At 46.6% G+C, this 20,465-nt stretch overlaps 1 protein-coding gene across 2 annotated transcripts in view; it reads right to left on the minus strand.

Annotated features, from left to right (window-relative positions):
* The window catches only part of USP22 (ubiquitin specific peptidase 22), an 88,864-nt gene extending 80,192 nt beyond the window's left edge, over positions 1–8,672 (minus strand). The window contains exon 1 of one of the 2 annotated variants that reach the window (XM_058035201.1): positions 8,485–8,672. In XM_058035201.1, coding sequence (XP_057891184.1) covers positions 8,485–8,610 — 126 coding nt within the window. In that variant the 5' untranslated portion in view covers positions 8,611–8,672. The remainder of the gene's footprint in view (positions 1–8,484) is intronic. The other variant, XM_058035200.1, reaches the window with a different exon arrangement.
* Positions 8,673–20,465: the final 11,793 nt, after the last annotated feature.

Genomic DNA, 20,465 nt, shown 5'->3' on the forward strand with positions numbered 1-20,465 from the left:
GCATCTGTCCCTGGAGGGCAGAGGGTCACAAAGGCTCACCTAACACAAACGAGGTTCTGAAATCAGTCAGTTATCTCAGCTGTCTGCACTCACTGAGCTGTCATACATCTGCTGTGCAATAAATCTCACCTTTATTTACCAGGCATATTGTAGACAAGGTCCCTTAAAATCTGACTTGCAATGCAACAACAAGGCTGATTGCAGAGGACAGAAGTACAAACTGCAATTAGACAAACTTTGTGAAATAACATCAGGCTGCACAAAGACACAAGGAGGGAAAGATACTTTTTAAACAAGTTGGCAAGGGGGAGGTAGGCAAAAATAAAGCTTATAAACTGCTGCTTTCTTTCCTTGTGCTGATAAACACTGAAGTAATTCAAGTCTGTACTTGATTCAAAAACAAAAGCCCTTTAAAAACAGAAGCAAAACATACATATAAAAGCCCTGGCAGTCAATTCAGTGAGATGAATCCAAAGCCAAACCCTATTTAAAAGAGGCTACTTGGATGCATGAACTTCTGAGTGACAAGCAAAGCAAATGGAACTCGGTGCCACATGGGTGTTTGATCCTCCATCATCCCCACCACTGAACTACATTCAAATGCTGCAGGCTCTTTTATGAGTTTAAGAAAAATAAAGGGACTAATAACTAGGTGATTTTTAAATATAATACATTTCAAACTATGGATTAATACATGGATGAAAACTTGGTTTAATATACTAGGGAAGAGCTGAAACACAGATGAAGGCACTAATGACAAAGAGGAGATATTCCAATGATCTCTTGAATGAATGTAGATTAATGATCTCTACATCTTAATTCTACACAAGCACACCTCACTGAATGTATGAATAGTTACATTTTCACATCTTACATGTATGTGCAAAGAGATCAGCTGTGTGTTCAAACCAACCATGGCAAAACCAGCATGGTACAGGGACAAGAGCACTTAAGCTCAGTCAAATCCCCGTTCTGACTTCAGACTTACTATCCAGCAGTGTCAGTTAGGGAGCTGCCTCTCACCACTACCTGAAATATGAGGATATTTAATATATTTGTCATGTTTAATGTCAGAATTTGTGTCAGGGTATGAAAACTTGCACTAGCCCTCAATAGTTTCATTAAAAAGACATTACATTTGAAGTATGTTGAAAAGAACTCCTCTTACCAATATTCACTTTTTCTGTTTTTTCAAGTTTCACCTTGTCTAAACCCAATTTTTTTATTCAATGACAAATTTAGTGCACTGTAGATCTTCACAGACATATTTCCCACCAGGGATATGCTGACATCACCAGTGATACTATGCAAGAGGTAGACAAGAAGAGCCACGTTAATTTCAAGCTCCATTAAACACAGGAAAGGAAGAATAAGAGGAGGGGGAAAAGTTCTCTTTAGCAACTTTAAAAGTAGCAGAGACAGGCAAAAAAAAAAAAAACCCCAAAAAAACGGTTTTACATTAGCGTTACTTATCATTGAGATGTTTTAAGAAAAATAAAACCAAACCTTAAGGAACATTCTACTTAAGTAGAGAAATGCAAAATCTAAAGTAGAGTATTTGCTGTATTCCACACACAAAAGAATGTGACAGGACTGCTTGCTGCTAATCAGTTATCAACTGATAAAGTGAATCTCAGGTTACTTTGAGTCAACTGGTGTCTGGTAACAGTTCACTTTACAGATCCTCAAATAGGTCTTGAGACAGATAAAATGATTCTTTCTCTTCAATGAGAGAGATCAGCACCATGGCAGCTGCTCCAGCTAAAGCAGACCAGAGATTGTTCCCGAGCTGCTGTGCAGTTGCATTATGTGGTCCCACTCCCAATCAGAACGCGGGTCTATTCTGCAAGGAGTAACTCTTTACATTGATTCTATTACCAGCTAATGCAGCAAAGTTCTGAGCTTGAATTAAGCCGAGTGTACATAAAGGAGTGCCAGATCAATATGTAAGAGAATACAACTACCAAGACAGAGCTTTCATCCAGTCAGAACAGATCTATCAGCCTCTAGAACTGTTTCTGCTAAGGAAAGGCTCCCAGTTCAGGCCTCTTGGGTAACATATGGCTCTCCCTACACTCCAGCCCTGCTTGCTGTCAGCACAGTGCAGGATAACAAAATAAACTGTAATGTCATTATAGCATTTCACTCACTTCTCCATTGTCCACAGGTTAACGAGAGACTGAGACAGTGGCTCTAGGCAGCTCTTTCTGTCCAAGTCTAGAAAGGTTCTAACAATGGCTCTTTGCAAGGTGGGGAAAAAATAATTTCTTTTTTAATAATGTTTTGAACAGGCCAGTGAGATGTGTATGGGTCACCTTCAGACTGCCTTTCTCCTGATGTATAATAAGAGGACATGTGTATCTCCTCACCTTGGATGCTGCTGCAGGCTACAGACACATTACAACACTTGAAGAACCACAAGAATATAGGTAATAAAAAGCCCAAACCCACTGCTTTAGAGTAGCCATCAGTCAAGTGAAACAGAAAGGTAAAGCTCCATATCTACCAGGGAAAAGAAAGAAACCAGTTTCTTCACAAGAATTCATAGATCTGCACATGAACAGGAAAAACTGCGGGTGCTTGGTTTAACGTGGGAAACACAAGGTTTTAAACCGAGTTAATGTTTCCCTGGCTTAAAACAAATCAGCCGCCACTGGGAATCAAACTAACACTTGCAAGAGTATTTGTAACGAAAAAGGATCCCCAGAGTCCATCCCAAAGGAAAACACTTTTTTTTTTGCTCAACTCAAGGAGCAGTAATTCAGGAGAAGGAGAGTCAGCAATTCACAAGCAGAAAACTTCCACTACCAGTCAGTAACATTTGCCTCTAAATTTGTTACACTGGTTACTGAAACAGAAAATCCTCAAATGAAAGGAGGAGAGTACGAGGTTTGCAAGCAATTTGCAGCTCTGGTTTCACCTTAACGCCACAGATTAAGGCTTGAAACAAAAATGAGGCTATCACCTAACCTTTGTTTGGGGTTTAAAGCTTTGATGGCTTAAAATAAAGCTCAACACATAGTCCAGCAAATCAAACAAAGCCATTCCACCCTGCTCACCTTCACACTACTGCCTGTCATTTCAGTTTAAAAGCTTTCAGCATTAAGCAAATGAAATCGTTGACTGCAGACAAAATTAAAGAGATGCTACAACTACTCTGAAAAACAGCTTGGCTATGAGCAAACCTTTGACTGCTAATAAGACTACAGGGAAAAAAAAGAAATAAGCCTTTTTGTCCAACATATCCCTATTCTTTCCTTCATCAGCATATGCAGGTCCATCTTCTTGCTCTACAAAAGGGAACAAATACAAGTAGGAAGAAAACTGCATTTATTGTCTCTCCCATCCATGTCAAAAACCAAAAAGTCCTGATGGTTCAGATCCCACAATTTAAAAATTGCTATTCACCATCTTCAGGCTCATGGTGCACGGCTAATTCCTAACCTTTGGACCAGAAACCAACAAGTGATTTAAAAAAAAAAAAAATCCCAATACAGGATACAAAATAGGGTTTAGCACCACTAGGAAGAGGAAGGTCTTGTATTATGTTCTTCAGCACCAGAGACACAAGCTCAGTGGAGCATTCTCTATCTGGCACATCCCATGTACACCAGGCTCTGCTGAGTACAGAGCTAAAATCTCATTTCTCGGCATGTCTCACACCAAAGGTCATGTCTTCACACTGAGAGAAAGAGAACATTACCTCGAGCAGCTCTAAGGACCTTTTCAATCCTTAGTGGTTAAGAACTAAGGAAGATTGCTCAGGAATGAAACTGGAGACCTCCTGAACAATGAAGCTTGCAGTAGACTCTGACACCTCTCATGGGCTTTCAGGGAGAAGACAGCTCCCACAGCACATGGCAAAGAACATCCTTCCTGAGTCACACAGTTCACTCAGGCAGCCACAGCAGAGTGCACAGCTGAAAAAGAGACATGCTTCTTGAATCCTGGATTCCTCTTTCGAGTGCTTCACAGGATTTGCAATCCAGAAGTTTGGTGCACACGCTAAAAACATTAAAGAAAAACAAGCTAAGATTTCCTCGTTAATTTAAGCAATCCAAACACCAAGCCTGTGAAGATGGCACAGCCTGGTGAGGCTCCTGGCCTGTCTGTTACAGCACAAAGCAGATCAGCTAAGCAGCACCTCCCTGTTCCTGGACAGGTACATGGGCAAGGCCCTTGGGAAGCAAACGTGCCTCAACAGGCACAAGATGAGAAGTTCCACCAGCAGCTTACCCTGAAGACTGCAAAGTCACTTTAGCAAGAACATGACACACTGATTTAGACTGTGAACCACAATACTTGCTACTGAAAACATGACACAGCAGTTATCTGCCATGTTATTTTAACCTTTTTAACTTTGAAAGTTAACTAAGAATTTATTATCTGTCAAAATATTACAAAGAGCCACACACTGAAGTCACCAGTTCATGGGGGGAATGATACCTGATGAAAAGTCATCACCAATAAAAGCAAATGTTTCTTCCTATCTGAAAGGATCAATTGGTCTGTAGGACCCATGTAAAGAGAGAATAATGGGAAAAACAAGAGAAGCTCTCAAACAGGCAGAAATATGCCAGAATGCAGCTGCTGTCAGTAAGAGTGCACAGCCCCTGACAGGCAATTATTCTTTGATCTACTGGCTGAAGCACTGAACAAACATTCTGAAATTCCACACAGAACCTTGTGCATATCACGACTGTGGTCACAATGACCAGTTTACTTTTATCATCAAGAGCCTTTTCAGGGCAGTGATAGCAAGAACCATTCAGAATGAGACAGTTTTCCTCCAAGGCGCAGAGTCCAGGAAGAGGGAATTTAATCATAAATTCAGTTGCCCTTCCAGCAATGAAACCATTACTTACCAACTCCTGGACACAAAGATACATCTACATGTGTAATTGCTCACTGATGGGGACAAAAGCTACATTCAGCACTGCAAAACAGATTTTTCTCATCTGTAATTCTAAAGGAATAAGCCAAGTGTTTCAAGTGTGACTCTACAGAAAAAAAATGGAAAAAGCTGACATGAAGGTCTGGTACAAGCCTTTTCAGCATCCTCTGTCTGCTCCCTAATTCCTGAATGGGGAGTAGTGGTGACAAATTTAAGGACCTCTTCTAGAGTGTTACTTAATTAAGTGTGAGGTAATTTTCAGATCAAAATACTCAAGGTAAAGTCCATGACCTACAGAAACACGAGCTGTGCCATCAGGTTATTAAACAGATTCTAACTACGGCAAATTAAAACTCAAGAGTTACGAGTCAAAGCCCCAACAATGAAAAAGTCCACCCTAATTTTATGTCACTTCACACACAACTGGAGGTCTAAAACCTAGCTCCAACATTTAATCACAATAACTATAATTTCAAGAGTCAGTCTTTGGATTTCTCCTGCTTCTCTTGTTCCACTCTTCAGCGTGACAGCTTTGTCTTTGCTTAGGCTTCACCACCAGCAACACAATTACACCATGGCAATCCCCGTGCCTAGAACAGCTTGTACAAGTGCTGCACTCAAGTTTGGCCAAGCTGCAGTGAGAGGAGGCAAGTCCCAGCCTCGCTCCTCGGTGTGGGTACAACAATGCACCGTGATGACAGCTCAAATCCCGGCACAGCCAACGCTTCGGGAGCAAACACACTGAAAATCTTCACCAGAACCCCAGTGCCTACAAAGACACGTACATAATCACCCCCTGGTTCTGACTGAGGATTGAAACACACGTTCAGGAGACAGCTTTCCCACTATAAAGCAGGCTTTAGAGCCGTTCTGCTGGAAGCACTGGCTGTAAAGCAAACTGAACCGTGAGCTGGAGCTCGTAAAAGCTTATTCACAGAAAGGTGCGTACTAAAGCGAACAGCACAGCACTAAAATGGTCTGCCAAGGCAGAACGCAGCCGAGGTACGGCAGAGAACGGACCCTTTCTGCCCCCTGCAGTTCCCACTGCTCCCTGGATTTTCAAGGCAGGCTTAGGAGGGATGGTAGTTACCATTCCAGAACCAGAACCATTTACAGCTGGCTCTCACCAACAGCCAAGGCATTTTTACACCTACCTTCATCTGAGCAGCAGTTAAACTGCCCAGTGCCTTCCATAAAGATCAATTTTATATATATGGAATGTTTCCTGTGATAAACATATAATGTGACTGTCCATGATCATGCAATAAAAAGAATATCTCTTGCTAATAAACCTTTAATTTAGCCTCATCGTTTTGATGATTAGGATTAAGAAGAATCTTCACCAATGAATAGGTGCTCTTAAGCAGTCACAGCTTGCTCCTAAAATATATATACACGTATACATAATATATGTGTATGTTAACTATTAAAGGACAAAGGATTGGTTCTGAGTTATATAGACTGTCTAGGTAATTTTATTTCTAGTTATTAGACTATAAATACACCACCAAACAGAAAACACCCTTTTCCTAATTTTACATGTAAATCTGTCAGGCACACATATGTACAGGGAATTTCAGTGAATAAAAATTCCACAGAAGATGGTCTCATGTTCATATATATAAAGGGTGAATAAAGTACCATAACTGTCACTTATAGACTTCCTTCAATCCTTAAAAACATAGACAGGGAATTGAATCCCAATTTAGCTACCCAAAATGTTCCCCCATATTGATCATGCACACCCACGTATTTCAGGTGGGCTGGATTCAGAAACCTAATTGTTTCCATACTGGCAACCTGCTTAAAAAAAAGTGGGGGGGAAAAGCATTTTTAGCATGTACTAGGAAAACTGGTGTTTTTCCTGGGCTGACAGATAATTTTGAAACAATCCTGTTCTGCTTTATGAGCCTGGCTGTGCAAAGAGGAAGTGAGAACAGATTGATTACAATGGAATATTCTCAATTTTCAGCTGTTTTCTTAAGCAATGATGAACACATCCCTGCATTAGATTTCAGAAGGAAAAAGCTGTTGCAGCACACAGGAGGTATGCAGGTTACACAGGATGCTCCATATTTAGAAAAAGGTAATTCTGCTAATGAAATTTTATTTTCATTCTTCCACATAGCTCTTGCTTTATATTTGTCTGAGACATCTTCATACCTCACTTGCCATTTTTTTCTTCCACAGCACAGACACAATTTTTTCTCCATTTAAGCTGAAAGCACCATCAACTATATCCCAATTTGTAATTTAACATGCTATAGGCTAAATAAACCCAGATTTTGACTAACATACTCCATAATATTGACCCGTAGGGAATTGTAAGGTATTTAAAACAAGTCTGGCCATACTTTGCAGGGCTATCAAGTAATTAAACCCATTTAAAACATATTTCTTCTCAGATTCCATTTTTTTCCTCTTTAGGTAAAAAAACTGGGAAACTGGATTATCCTGAGAACATGAACTGAGCACAGAGAAATGGTTTGGCACCTCACCCTTTAAGTCCATCCTTCATGCTCTAGTTCTATTATGAATAATAAGCTGAGCAGCTTAATGCAAAGCACTGGGATCACAAAGTTTTCAATGGGTTGTTCCAACAAAAACACAATCCGTGCTGTCCCAAACCCCAAGTTTTGCTCCGTGTAGCTGCTGCCTTCCCCTCCTCAGTCACCAATGCGACGACTGACAGAAATCTGCAAAGTCACTTTGAAGTAAAAACTAGTTGATTCTAGGGAAAAACAGTAATTAGTCGCACAGTACATAGAGCAGCCCTCCAGAAGCATACATGTGTATAAGGGTGTTATTATAGGAGATAGGTGGGGAAAAGCACTCTTGCTGCTTTTTGCCTGGTTTACAGGGATTTTTCCCAGGGGCCAGCCCCTCCTGCCCTTCCCCGCACTCCAGGCTGAGCCAGTTCCTTTCCCCACGCCCCACCAGAGCAGGAATCCCCTTTTCCAAGTGGATTATCAGCACGAGCAGCTTTTTTTTTTTTTTTTTTTTTTTTTTTTGCTTTTTTTGCTTTTTTTTTTTTTTTAAGGAAAACCACACACACACAACCGAGCGAGCCGCAGCCCCCGGCGCCGGGACCCGCTCCCAGCCATTGTGCTCCGCGCAGCCCCCGGGCTCGGGCGCGGCCCCGCGGGGCTCCACAAAGCTCCGCCACAGGCCGGACGTGCCCGGTGCCCCGGGCCTCCCCTCCCCCCGGTATTCCGGGAAACCTCCGGGAGGAGGAGGAGGACGAGAAGGAGGAGGAGGAAGCGGCGGCGCTGCGGAACAGCCCCGCTGCGGAAAAGCCGCCGGGGCAGGTGGCAGGGAGGGAGGCCCCGCCGGGGCTGCTTCCCTCCTCCATCCCGGTGCCCCCCCCTCGCCATCCCGGAGGCACCGAGCGCTTCCTCCTCCCTCCCCCCAGGACCGCGTGCGGGAGCTCGGGCCCACCTGCCCCGTGGGGAGGGAAGGAGGGAGGGCTGCAGGGGGACCGGACCCGTCCCCTCCCCGAGGCGGCGGCGGGTGGGTCGGGGAGGGAGGGAAGGGAAGGGAAGGGAAGGGAAGGGAAGGGAAGGGGGGTGGATGCGAGCCGCCCCCGGTACCTTGCGCTTCCTGGTCTCGGCCGAGCCGCTCCACACGAAGCACTGGTAAATCGCCCGCAGGTTCTGCTTCCAGTTCTCCACCTTGAAGCCGGTCACATGGCAGCACCCGGCCGCCGGCGGACTCATGTCAGACCCCCCCACATCAATCCGCCCGCACACGGGCCGGGCCGGCGGGCAGCGAGCCGGCCCCTTCCCCCGCCCCGCAGCACCGACACGGGCCGGGGCCCCCCCGCCCTCAGGGGCTCCGGCCCCTCACGCCGCCGCCGCCGGGGAGCCGCTGGCACATAGAGCCGGGGCTCCGCCACGGCCCCCCGGCTCCGAACAAAGCGCGGCGGGCGGGCAGCGCGCACTCTCTCCCGCCCTTCTCCCGCACACACAAAGATGGGGCGCTCTGAGGCGAGGAGAAGGAGGAGGCGGCGGCTGTAGCGGCCGCTGCCGCCCCCGGAGTGGCCGCCGCTCCCTTCTACCTCATAGAGGCCGCTGTGGAAGCGGCGAGCGGAGGGGAAGGGAGGGGATGGGGGCGCTGGCGGCGGCGACCCCGGCCGCGGTGCGAGCGGGCGTGTGTGGGGAAGGGGGCGAGTCCCCGCCCGCCGCTGCTCCGGCTTCCCCCGCCGGCGCCCGCACGGCTCTTGTCCCTTTAAACCGCCCCCCCGCCTCCTTCGCCGGCTCCTTCCTCCTCCGCCTCGCCCGCGCCCCCCCCGCCCGCCGCGAGCAATGGTCCGAGCCGCTCACTCAACCCAGCCCGCCCGGCCCGAAGTGGGATAGACCAACGGGGAAGGTGCGGGAGGAGCGCCCCCTCTGCCCCGCCGCCCGCGAGGGAGGGAGCGGCGGGGGGAAGGAGCGCGCCGATTGGTCCGCGTACCTGTCAATCCACCCATCTCTAGCGTCTCATTGGTTGCTTTCCCTTTCTTCTCTCCCCCCTCCACCCTTCCTACCTAGCATTTCCCCCGCCGGAAAAAGGCGGGACATCCCGGACGATTAACAGCTTATCTGACCAACGGAAATAAAGGGTGGGGTCTATGTGGTGGGAGCGGCGGTGTGATTGGCTGGGCTGGACATCAGTCACGCTGCAGGCGGAGACCGGATTGGCTGCTTCCGTGAGGGGGGCGGTCCCTCCCAGAGCAGCCTGCGCTGCTGTCACATCCGCTGGTGCCGCTCTCGCCGTTCCCTCAGTGGCTTCCTGAGGGGAGCGGGGTCTCCTGAGGGGAGAGCGATCCCCGGGCTCCCGGGAGGGCTCCGCGCCCCGCTCCGACCGGCTCCCAGGACCATATATGGTCCCTCCATACCGCCAGCCTGCATGCTGGTGTTCCATAGGGGAGAAACAAAAGCGGTGTATAACCAGAACTGGTGTTATTTCAGCTTTTTCCTATACAAGGAAATGGGTGGACAGTGTAAAATGCTGGGATCTGTACATAGTTTTCAGCTTGTATGCCACACACACTATAGGATTACATAATGGAGTGAGACAGGAGGGAAAGGATGGGAATTATGCCGTGGTTTCTCAAGAGAGAGAGCAGAGGCTTTGCAGAGGCTTCTTAGACAATCCCTGCAAACACTGTGCCACAAGGAAGTAAGTGGCGAAGTGCCACCACATTATTTCACCAATCCCGTTTTTCAGTGCGTGCTAATCCCATTCCTCAGGAGCTGTAACCTTGAAATCTTCACCTTGCAGATTCCCATATAGTGTCCAGTTTCCTGACCTGCTGCTGCAGCTTGCGAGAAATAAATACAAAAATTTGCGACAATCACCTGAGGACTTTCCGTTTCCTGCAGAGCTGCTGCTGGTTTAAAAAGAAAGCAAGGTAAATAGTAGGAATGTTGGTTTATGATCTGTGTGTAGCTAGAAGGTTTGGTGGCCAAGCAGGGCTGAGCAAAGAGCTGCGATTGTGCCCCCAGGCTGAGGCAGCAGCAGGACACGCTGTCCCTCTGCGTGGGACACCTGGAATTGCTGCTCCTCATGGCTCACCCTGCTTATTAGCCTCTCCCAGAAATCCCCCTTACACGCAGTCTGGGGATTATACTCCAGTGATAAACCTGGAATTGCCCCACAGGTGGAAAAATAAAGGTGCCAAGAGCCAGGAGAGGGCCCGATTATCCTGCTGTGTACACAAATTGCACTGAATGTTTCAGAAGATTATGAGTGGAATGTGGAGGGAGGCTGTACCCTCTCTTTGACCCTGTGTAATCATTAGACCTATTAAGACATCACAGTGCAGCCTACAGCTCCTTGGAATGGGAACAGGAATTGGTGCTGCACGTCCTTCCCGTGTTAACCCAACTTTCAGGAGAGTTAACCAGTTTTCAAAAACAGGAGTCAGAGAGAGCCAGCCCCTTCCCTGAGAAAACCACCCTCAGAAAAGAGGGAAGTTAGGGATTGCCAGCTCAAAGTGCATAGAAGGGAACAGGATGGGTGATTAATGTCCTAACAGCATCTAATAATTATTCTCTGAATATTTCCAATTAAACAAAGCCTGAGATATTGCTACAGTCTAAATACAAGAAGAAAGTTATTCTTATTCTGCACCAACCTACTGTTACTAATCTGGGGCTTTTCTCCATGGCTACCACATCAAAACAGGAGATAAAGATAAAAGAGAGAGTTTCTGCCAATGAAATTTAAGTCCATCTCGCTGAAAAAACAGGATACCAAAGAGACAATACATATGTTCAGTGTCCTGCAGACTCTGAAATTTTCACGGAGATTTCTGTGCCACTCTGTCTTGCAGAGTCCCCGTGTTTACTCCCTTTAGGGTGTGCTGTCTTATGCAGAAATAACAAGAATTGTGAGTTTAAACACAATTGCTTTAAGAAACACATTTTTTAGTGGTTCTCTTTCAAAGAGAGAACCTTTGAGAAAATACTGATCTTTCTCTGTCTGGCCACTTCCAGGACAATTAGCAGAGTTACCTACTCCTGTCCTGGAGGCTTCTGACCCTGCTGAGGGTGTGAGGAGCATCCTCTGAGCCACAAAGGACCCACATGGAGCACACCTATCCTGGAGCACACCTGGTGACACCCACTGTCACTTCCCAAAGGCAGCAATGCAGAAATTTAAAGATCAATTCTTAGGGGATATTTCCAAAGTGTAGATGTTACCTTTCAAACTTAAAGCTCCCCCAGGGTTCCCTTGGCAACTTATTCTCCATAAAAGGGGTTTATTTATGCTAGAAATTCAGCTTGGGCTTCTTTTGGTAAATTGGAACCAGAGTAAAAATCCACTTTGGGACAGTGTAGAAAACAGGAGCTTTTGAGATTTTTTTTGAGGCCAGCTCCTGATTTGGGGGGCTTGAGGCAAAACTCTACACATGTCATTAAAATCCTTTCCTTTCTGTCCTGTGAAGACACCAGAATGTTTCCTGTGAAGTATAAAAACTTCCAACTCTACAAACACTTCTTGCTTGTTGCAGCCCACACACTAAAGGTGACACAACAGCACAGAGCAGCAGCCAAAACAAAATAGGAGTGGAAATCAGTGACAACATTTTGTCAGGTAGTAATTGTAAAATCAGGGCCTGCTTGTTGCCCACACACACACAGGTTTACAAGTTTGCTGTAGTTTAATTTACTCTTGGGCATAGCTTGGGAATGTTTCTAGAGAAAAACCTTTTGGTGCAGCAGATAGCTTGGGAAAGGATTTGCCTCTGGGGGGAGGAAACAGTTTCATTCTCTCCTATGTCTCATGGAAGAATTTTTAATTTTAAAGCATTGATGATTATGCTAATTAGTGCTTACCCTCAAATGCCAGTGGAATATAAATGTTGATAGTAGCTAAAACACACTGCAAATGTGCAGCAAAGTCTTCCTCCAGAGAGTCATCTGCGTTCCATGATAGCTCAGCTGGGGAGAAGCAGCATTCTTCACATGGAAAAGCAAAGGAACTGCTTCTTCTATCCATGTCATCCCAAGGTGGCACTTCTGGGCTCCTCTGGATAGCCATCAATCAGCTGTTACCTCATCACCTGGACATGCTTTGCCATGATATGTGTTAAAATGTCCAATTTCATTCTCAGGTAAACAGGAACCTTTCCCTTTGTCCAGGTGTGTGAGCAGCATCAAGGATTTGGGTGGGATTCCTCCCAAATCCTGGATTTCAAGTGGAGCTGGCCTAAGTTTGGACCTGCAAGAGGCTGAAGCCCCTTGTTCCACAGTGGATTTGGAGGGGGATGTTCAGGAGCTTTTCTCCTGCAAGCACAAGGGCTCTCCATGCTGATAACCAGTGCAGAATATGTGAGGATTCCTCAGTACCTCTCCTGCATTTTTTCAGGCACTCTCAAAAATAAAAGTTCTTCCACATCCTAAAAGGGAAGAACTTACAGAACTACTATGCTTACCTAAACACACACATAAAAATATTTTAAAGCCTAAAAAGAACACTTTTAACTTTTAAAAATTACCCTATTTTTAATCTTCAGGATTTTTTTCCCCCTGAGCTCAAATCTTTTGTCATCCAAGCATTGTAAACTTCCATGCAAGTAGTACTGCCATTGCTTAATCCACTGCCTTTAGAGCAGATGAGGCTGAATGTGTGGCTGCAGGGCTAAAAGCCCTGGAGATACCAGAGGCAGAATCCATTGTGTGGTTCTCCTGAAGCTGATTGCTTCTGAATCCCTGTGAAGTTCAGCTGAGTTACCTCAGACTCCTGAAGGTTTGTAGGGAAACACTGGTACCTGTCATTTATCTCAGGGATGGGGTACTGACCTTGCTGCAAACCCAGATGGGTTGTAAAGTCCCAGCTTCTCTAAAAATTCTTGTTTTCATCCCAATCCATTGGCAATGGCACCTGGTAGGTGCCAGAGCAGAATTTCCACGTGGCTCAGTCTTGGCACAGGACACAGAGTGGTTCTTGAATCCACAACATTCCATGATAAAGGATTGGTTCAGCTGAGCAGATCCTGCCAGAAGGATGATTGTCAGTCCAAGGGTTGCACAGATTGGTGGATTTCAGTGGATAAAGCTGACTTTGGACTTGGTAATCAACTCTTCCCATTCTCTCTTGGAATCATGGCACCCTGTATAGCAAATTTAAAGGTACTGACACTAAATTCCTTGTCTTTGAGATCTTTTGCAGACCTCTTCAAAGCAGTGCACAAGACTCCAAGGATTCATGGCCTGTGGATTGAAAATAGTCCTAGAAAAACACAATGCCTCTGCTTATTTTTCTGCAGACCACTCGTTAGATTTCCCGTCAGCGCTGTCAGAGGGTGAAATCTTGGCCCCAGCTGAACTCAACAGGAATTTTGCCACTGACTTGAATGGAGCTAAAATGTCACTCCTGCTATTTGTCAAGGCAATTACATCCAGACAATACTTTTAACATCTGGCTTCAAGTGAACACACAGAGCAGTTCACTCCCTCAGTCTCTGAAGACAACACAGGACATTGGCTATCTCCATAAAAAATGCAACATTTGTCCTTGGCAAGCTGCTTGTAATGAAGAGGAGATCCATCCAGTGACATCCAGGAACCAAGTCCCTGTTCCTTAGCCTATAGTTATTGGCAATAGCATCAATAGATTTTCTGTCACTTTCTGGGAACAATGTCAAAAGCACCCATGTACTGATGCAAGTCATTCTGTTGTACAAACTTTGTTTAGAACAGCAGATCTGGCCTCATCTGTGGTTTCTCACAGACGAGGGGGGTTTTCACCCAGTTCATCTCCTGTTTCCCAAGGCACTGGAAGGTCCCCTGTTAGGTCAGGGAGCAGCATTTCTATCTAAACATTTCTCTGAGTATGGTGGTCAAAGGTAAGGCTGAAGGAAAACTGATTATAGGAGAAAAAATGGTGTGAACTCATTTCCTTTTCTAAAAACCCACCTGAGACAAGGCAATATTGATTTATTGCAAAATATAAAGGTAAAGTCAACCTCAAGTTGGGCACACCTTTTCCTGGTAGGAAAAAATAAAATTTTATATATAGAATTATTTGATCAGTGGTGATTAAAAAATCTATTTGAATTGGAAGAATCACAGGATCATAGAATGGTTTTGTTTGGAAGAGATACTGAAGATAATCCAGTTCCAGCTTCATGCTGTGGTCAGGGACACTGTTCACTAGACCAGGTGGCTTCAAGCCCCATCCAGCCTGGCCTTGAACACTTGAACAACACAGAGATGGGGCATCCACAACTTCTCTGAGTCATTGGATGATGTCTGGAAGAACAGAGATGTACAAAGAGAGGGGTTTTTAAGCACCAGGTAGGCAGGGATCTGTTCCCAGCTGGTGAGCTGCTGTACTGCTCACCTGAGCAAAACCAGCTTCCCTTGGTCTCCTTCCATCCCCGGGGATGCAAAGCCAAACTCAGCCACCAGCATCTGATGAGCCTTAATTCCCAGCACTTAAATAATTAGCTTCTCAAATGTACAAAAACAACTCTTATTTTCTGGATTAATGAGGAGAGCTGGGTTCCACTGAGCACAGCTATTATGGAGCTGCTAATGCAGGGTTGGATTCCATGGCTGCCTCTGAGCACAGAGCCCTGGGGAGAGCAGGAGCACGGGGAGAGCAACGCTGCAGGGCAAAGGGGAGCCAGCAGGGGAAACCCTGGCACTGCTCTGTGGGTTTATGCAGGGGGAAGGAGGATTTTAGTTCTGTGTCTGCTCAGTCTCATCATTGATGATGATGCCACATAACCCAGATGAAGGCTGAAGCTCAGGCACATCCTGAGGGTGGGGAGTTTGCTTTAATCACAGGCCAGGTAAAGGCACTTGCTGAAGCTGGGTAACAAAAATGTGACACAAACAAACCTAAAGCTTAGGTACTCACACACCAGCTTCTGCCCAGTTTCTGTAGCTACAGCAGTAGGGAATGGTAAGGAGCTGGAAGGCTGCAGTGGAACTGGAATGTTCTTGTCCTCTGTGTTCATTTGGCTGAGGAGTTGGTAGAAAACTGGTTGCAAAAAGTCAATCTTGCCTCATTTTGGCAGGTACAGGCATCTAAACTCTTGAAAACAAACTTCTGTTCTCTCTTTGGGATCTTGGCACAGGGCTAGCAAGTTTGTTTTTCCCAAATGGAAGGAGAGGGGACTGAATGTCAGCCTGCAAAGGCTGCCTTGCTCTGCCCTGGGAGGTTTAAACTGGGGCCACATGACATGGACAGCTCAACACTGTTGGGGCTGTTCCCTTCCTCTCCCTGTGTCCCTGGTTCCCTGCCTTGTACATGGCATAGGGAGGAGAGAATAATTGCAAAATCAGGGAATTTGAGATGCAACTGCAGCCACTCAAAAAAGTCATGCAGCTTCTCAGAGAACTGGAGATCAAAAGGCCTGGAGTGTTGATTTCCTAAATTCTTCAGCCATCAAAGAGCCTTCAGTACATGTCATTCTCCCCCACCCATTAGTACATCCAAATCAGTGGTCATGCAGCCCTGGATGTGAATTTGGGGCGAAATATCTTCTCACACTGAAGTTCTTCTCCAACAATATGGCCTTGAGCACATGACATCTGTCACATTTGCAAACCAAACCAAACCAAAACTTTTGACCTCTGTAAGACAACTCTGAAATTGCAATGGAAGCCCTGGGTTAATCAAGAAGCTTGGTGAAGATATAGGAGAAGTTGAGAGGTTAACACAGAAATTCATGGAACTGAGATGGTTTATGCAGCAAATCTCCTGCTTCATTCAGTGCCAGGCACCAGGGACACCAGGGACCTGCAGGTGCTGAAGGATCTCAGCACCTTCCCAAAGCAGGAGCACTTCCCTGGAGGTGGCCATTCCAAATTAGCTCCTTTGAAAATGAGTGGATGCTGCTTCTCATGTCAGGGCTTGTTGGACCACTGACTTCAGAGGAGTAATTTAGCTGAAGCAATCAGGAAATAATTATTACAGTGGAGAGTTAAAAGGCAGTAATTAAACTGTATAAATAAATAACTGAAGTGACTAAAAAAGTCCACCCAAAGCCTACTTTTGGAGCACTATTTAATGTAAATGAATCACTTAGTGGACAATACAACAATCATCTGTTCAGCTTCTATTCATTATCAAAAACAATACAGAAGGATTGGCAGGGAACAGCCATGTGCCAGAGGGAGCCCTTTAGGAAATACCACAGAATCTGGACTGGCTTTTGTCTGTTCTTCCATTGTGTTCTGACAATGCTCTGCTAATGACTGTCCAACGTCATTTCAGTTGTCTTTTTCTTTTTTTTTTTCCCCCCAAAACCAGATCAGTGGTAATCTTGGCCTTCCAGGGTTGCTTGTTCCTGTTGGGAAGTTTCCACACATTATGTATCAGTTCAGCCAAGGTCCAAGAGGCTGAGGATGTGTTGTCTCAGGCCCTCTGGGAAATCCCAGTGTAGCTGATGAGACAAAATCCTTTGATTTGGGCAAAAATCCACCAAGTTTTAAAGAAATCATCACATATCTCTGAAAGATGCAGTACTTCAGTGAGTTGTACACTCAGTAAATTTGCCTTTTGTTACTCCATTTGAAAGGACAATAACCTCATTCTGAGAAACAAGCTGCTTTTCCATAGGGAGTATTTACACTGATCATTCCCAGCATTATCATGGGAGTTATCTGCAGGAAGCTGCAGGCTAAAGGGAATCCCCATCAGGAATGTGGGGAGCTAAACCCAGCAGGCAGACACCTCTGCTAGAACAAACACAGGTAAGACAATACCAAGCACTAAAATGCTGTTATTGTGCCTCAGAAGTGATGATCCGCTGACATCCCATCTCTTAGGAGTTACTGGTTTGGAATAGCTCCAAGTTCCCACCTGAGGGTGCAGCAGGTACCCAGAGGGGTTTTCTTTTCTGACCTGGCTCCTTGGCTCACTCCTGCATTGCTGCTGCAACTTCCAGCTCCTGCAGCTTTGCTGGTTGGACTCTGTGGAGTTCTGCAGTGCAAAATCACTGTGACAGTCTGAGTTAAGAAAAAAGGACAACAGTGATACACTTAAGAAAATAAACAGGCTTTTCTGCTGAGAAAATGCACGTGGAGTAGCACCCAGATTTGACTTTTCAGTGCTGTCTCTGAGGTTTTATTTTGTATTAAAGAAAATCTGAGGCTCTGCAGCAAATTTCTGCAGCCAGGGTTTTCTGTCAAATCCAGTGACAATGGAGGATGTGGGTTTCTAGTTAAAGCTATCTAGAATTTGAGATAGAAATGCACACTTCATAAAATCTTGCTCTGAGCTCAGTCTTCCAAATAAAGCAGAGATGGCATCAAACCCTCCAGGGCCTTCTGCCTGCAAAATCCCCACCAAGTTCGCTGCAAGCTTGGTGAGCAATTTGGGAGTTTTACTCACAGCATGAACTCAGAATGCCACTGAAAGGTGGGACCTGAGGGTTGGCAGCCCCTCTGGGGGCTGTTTCTGATATTCCTATTTCCAGCCTCTCCCTGTCCTTCAGCTGGAGATCACTGGGGCTGCAGGACGGGTGGCACATCTCTCCGTGTCACCGCAGTGCTCGGGATAGCAACAGAACCTGAAATGATTGCTGGCTTGGATTAATACCCTGGGCTGTGTGTGGGTATTAATCCACAGCCCAGCTGCCACCTTGGGGCAGGACTGGGACCTCTGACAGCGAGCTGGGGCAGCAAGAGCCAAAATCCACCTTCCTGGAACTGCTGCACTCCTTGGGAGGCACCATTAGTGCTACAGCTTCCTCCAGACTTGCAGATCTTGGTACCTGCGAGGCCAGGCTGCCAGCTGGTTATAGCACCCTAAAACTGCAATCCTGGGCGCTGCCCTTCCACTGAAATAATCTTGGAGTGCTGAAAATGGGTGGTTATAGCACCCTGAAACTGCAATCCTGAGTGCTGCCCTTCCACTAAAATGATCTGTCACTGGGCTTGGGCAGAGAGGGAAAACTGCTGAGCTTCTGATAAACAGTAGTTGATTTTGCAAGATCATGGCCACCATTTGCACTAATTGACACTTTTTAATAGTAATCTCTGTTAAAGGACAGAATTTCTCGAGTATGCTTTTGGCTGGGAAAGAAAAGCTGATTATGTTAATTCTCAATATATTAAAGGTATCGTTCTTATTTTGGGAGAAAGAAAACCCAAAATAATTACCCTCCCTCATTTAATAAACTTCCCCTAGAATATATTTAAAAAATTTTATTCAGTAAAGTTCTGTTCCTCCCTGCTCTGGTAAAGAATTCTTTTTGTTAGTCCCTCGAGTGGATGCTTAAGTCAGGTCTCGCTGTAATTACACACCTCGCAGCAGTGCGGGAGACTTAATTAAGAGAGTCACTGGAGGTGTGTTGTCAGATGGATACAACCCAGGGCTGAGGGAGGAGGCACCAGCATCCAGCTGCTGTGGGCATGTTGGGGAAGAAAATTCAACTTTGCAGAAGATTTTGAGATCCTCCTGAAAAAAAAAAAAAAAAAAAAAAAAAAAAAACCAAAAGAAAAAGCAGCGTGGACACACCCAGCAGTCTCTGCTCAAAGCCCCTCAACTCCATCATCAGGGAGTCTGTGGTTTTAAAATCTCTCTGTACTCACCAGGAGACGCTCTGCCACACGGCAAGATTTCAGATTCTCTCCTCCCCTCCTCCCAAAAGTGTGACTCACCAGTTTCAAATGGTGACATTTCATTCCCAAACTATTCCGGGAGCAGCTGGCTCCACAGCACATGGGGATGTGGGGAGAAGGGAGGAGGGAAGGAAGAGCCAGCTTGCACAGTGCAAACCACTCATTCTCTCCCCCACACAGGTATCTTGCTTTTACATCTCAGAACCACGTAATTCTGGACACGCTGGCAAATTCCATCGGAGGAAAACAATAAAACAAGCACATTTCGGGGAGAAAAGAAAAAAAAAAAAATCTGCACGCGCCAGTGATGCAATTCCTGGGTCACCAAACCCCTTCCCTGTCAGGCAGGAGGGACTGGGAGAGGGGTTTGCTCTCCAGATGGAGCAGATGTGAGGAAATGTTCTCACTCTCCCTGAACCCCATAGTTCTGGGAGAATTTCTGTGCGATGCAGGGTCAGGGTTTAGTCAGCATCAATTTCTTAATAACGATGAACAAACGCATGTGCAGTGGGACGCTCACAGGGGAATGACAGAGAAAGCCCTGTCAGCTCCCACTCCCCAGAGGAGTTTTGTGTCCCACTGCAGCCCGGCATCGCTGTGTCCCTGTTGTGGGGACACCGCCGCCCTGAGCACAACATCCTGCATGTGAGGAGCGGGGTGCTGCGGGCACACACAGAATTCTACAGAATCCCAGGAAATTCCGAGCTGGGAGGGACGCACAGGGATCATCGAGCCTGACTCGGACGTGAACGGCCCATGCGGGGATCGAACCCGCGACCTTGGCGTTGGCAGCAGCGGCCGGTGCGGGGCCGGGGGCAGGAGCGAGGGCTGGGGCTGTGGGGTCAGAGCGGCCACCAAACCCCATCTCCATCCCCATCCATCTCCATCCCCAGCCCCATCTCCAGCCCCAGCCCCATCTCCATCTCCAGCCCATTCATCGATGTTCCCCAAAGCGGGGAGGGAGCTGTGCGCGATGGGGATGCCCGCGGGCGCTGGCACAGCCGCCTGGCACCGAGGCACTGGCGACACCGGGCTGCAGGCACCGTCCCCAGGGAGGCGACAGCCCCAGGGAGACGTGGCGGGGGCCCAGGCGCTGGCTGTCCCCGTGTGAGCCGGATTGGAACAGGCTGTCACAGCCCAGCCCAGCCCCGTGCATGTCTGCACAGGAAATGTTTGATTACAGCTTCATTCATCCCCTCTGCTGCCGTTGGAAAAGGGGACGCTGTTCCTGTGGCTCTCTCAGCTGCCCAGATCCAAGCCTAATTCCTATTTTTTCCTTGGGGCAGCCCCACTGAAAGCAGCGCTCATTCGCGAAGAGGAGCTGCTCGCTGCTCGATCCAGGCATGCAGCAGCAATGACCTTGGCTAGGTAACCATCTCCTGAATACAAAAATGGATATAAAAGCAGCAATCCCCTTTTTAAAAAACACCCAGTTTTCTGCTAAGGTAGGGAAAGGCAGTGGTTTGTTAAATAAATGCGTCTGTCAGGGCTGGATTTCTTTCCCA

This window comes from Melospiza georgiana, chromosome 16 (genome assembly GCF_028018845.1).
Source record: "Melospiza georgiana isolate bMelGeo1 chromosome 16, bMelGeo1.pri, whole genome shotgun sequence".
NCBI lineage: Eukaryota > Metazoa > Chordata > Aves > Passeriformes > Passerellidae > Melospiza > Melospiza georgiana.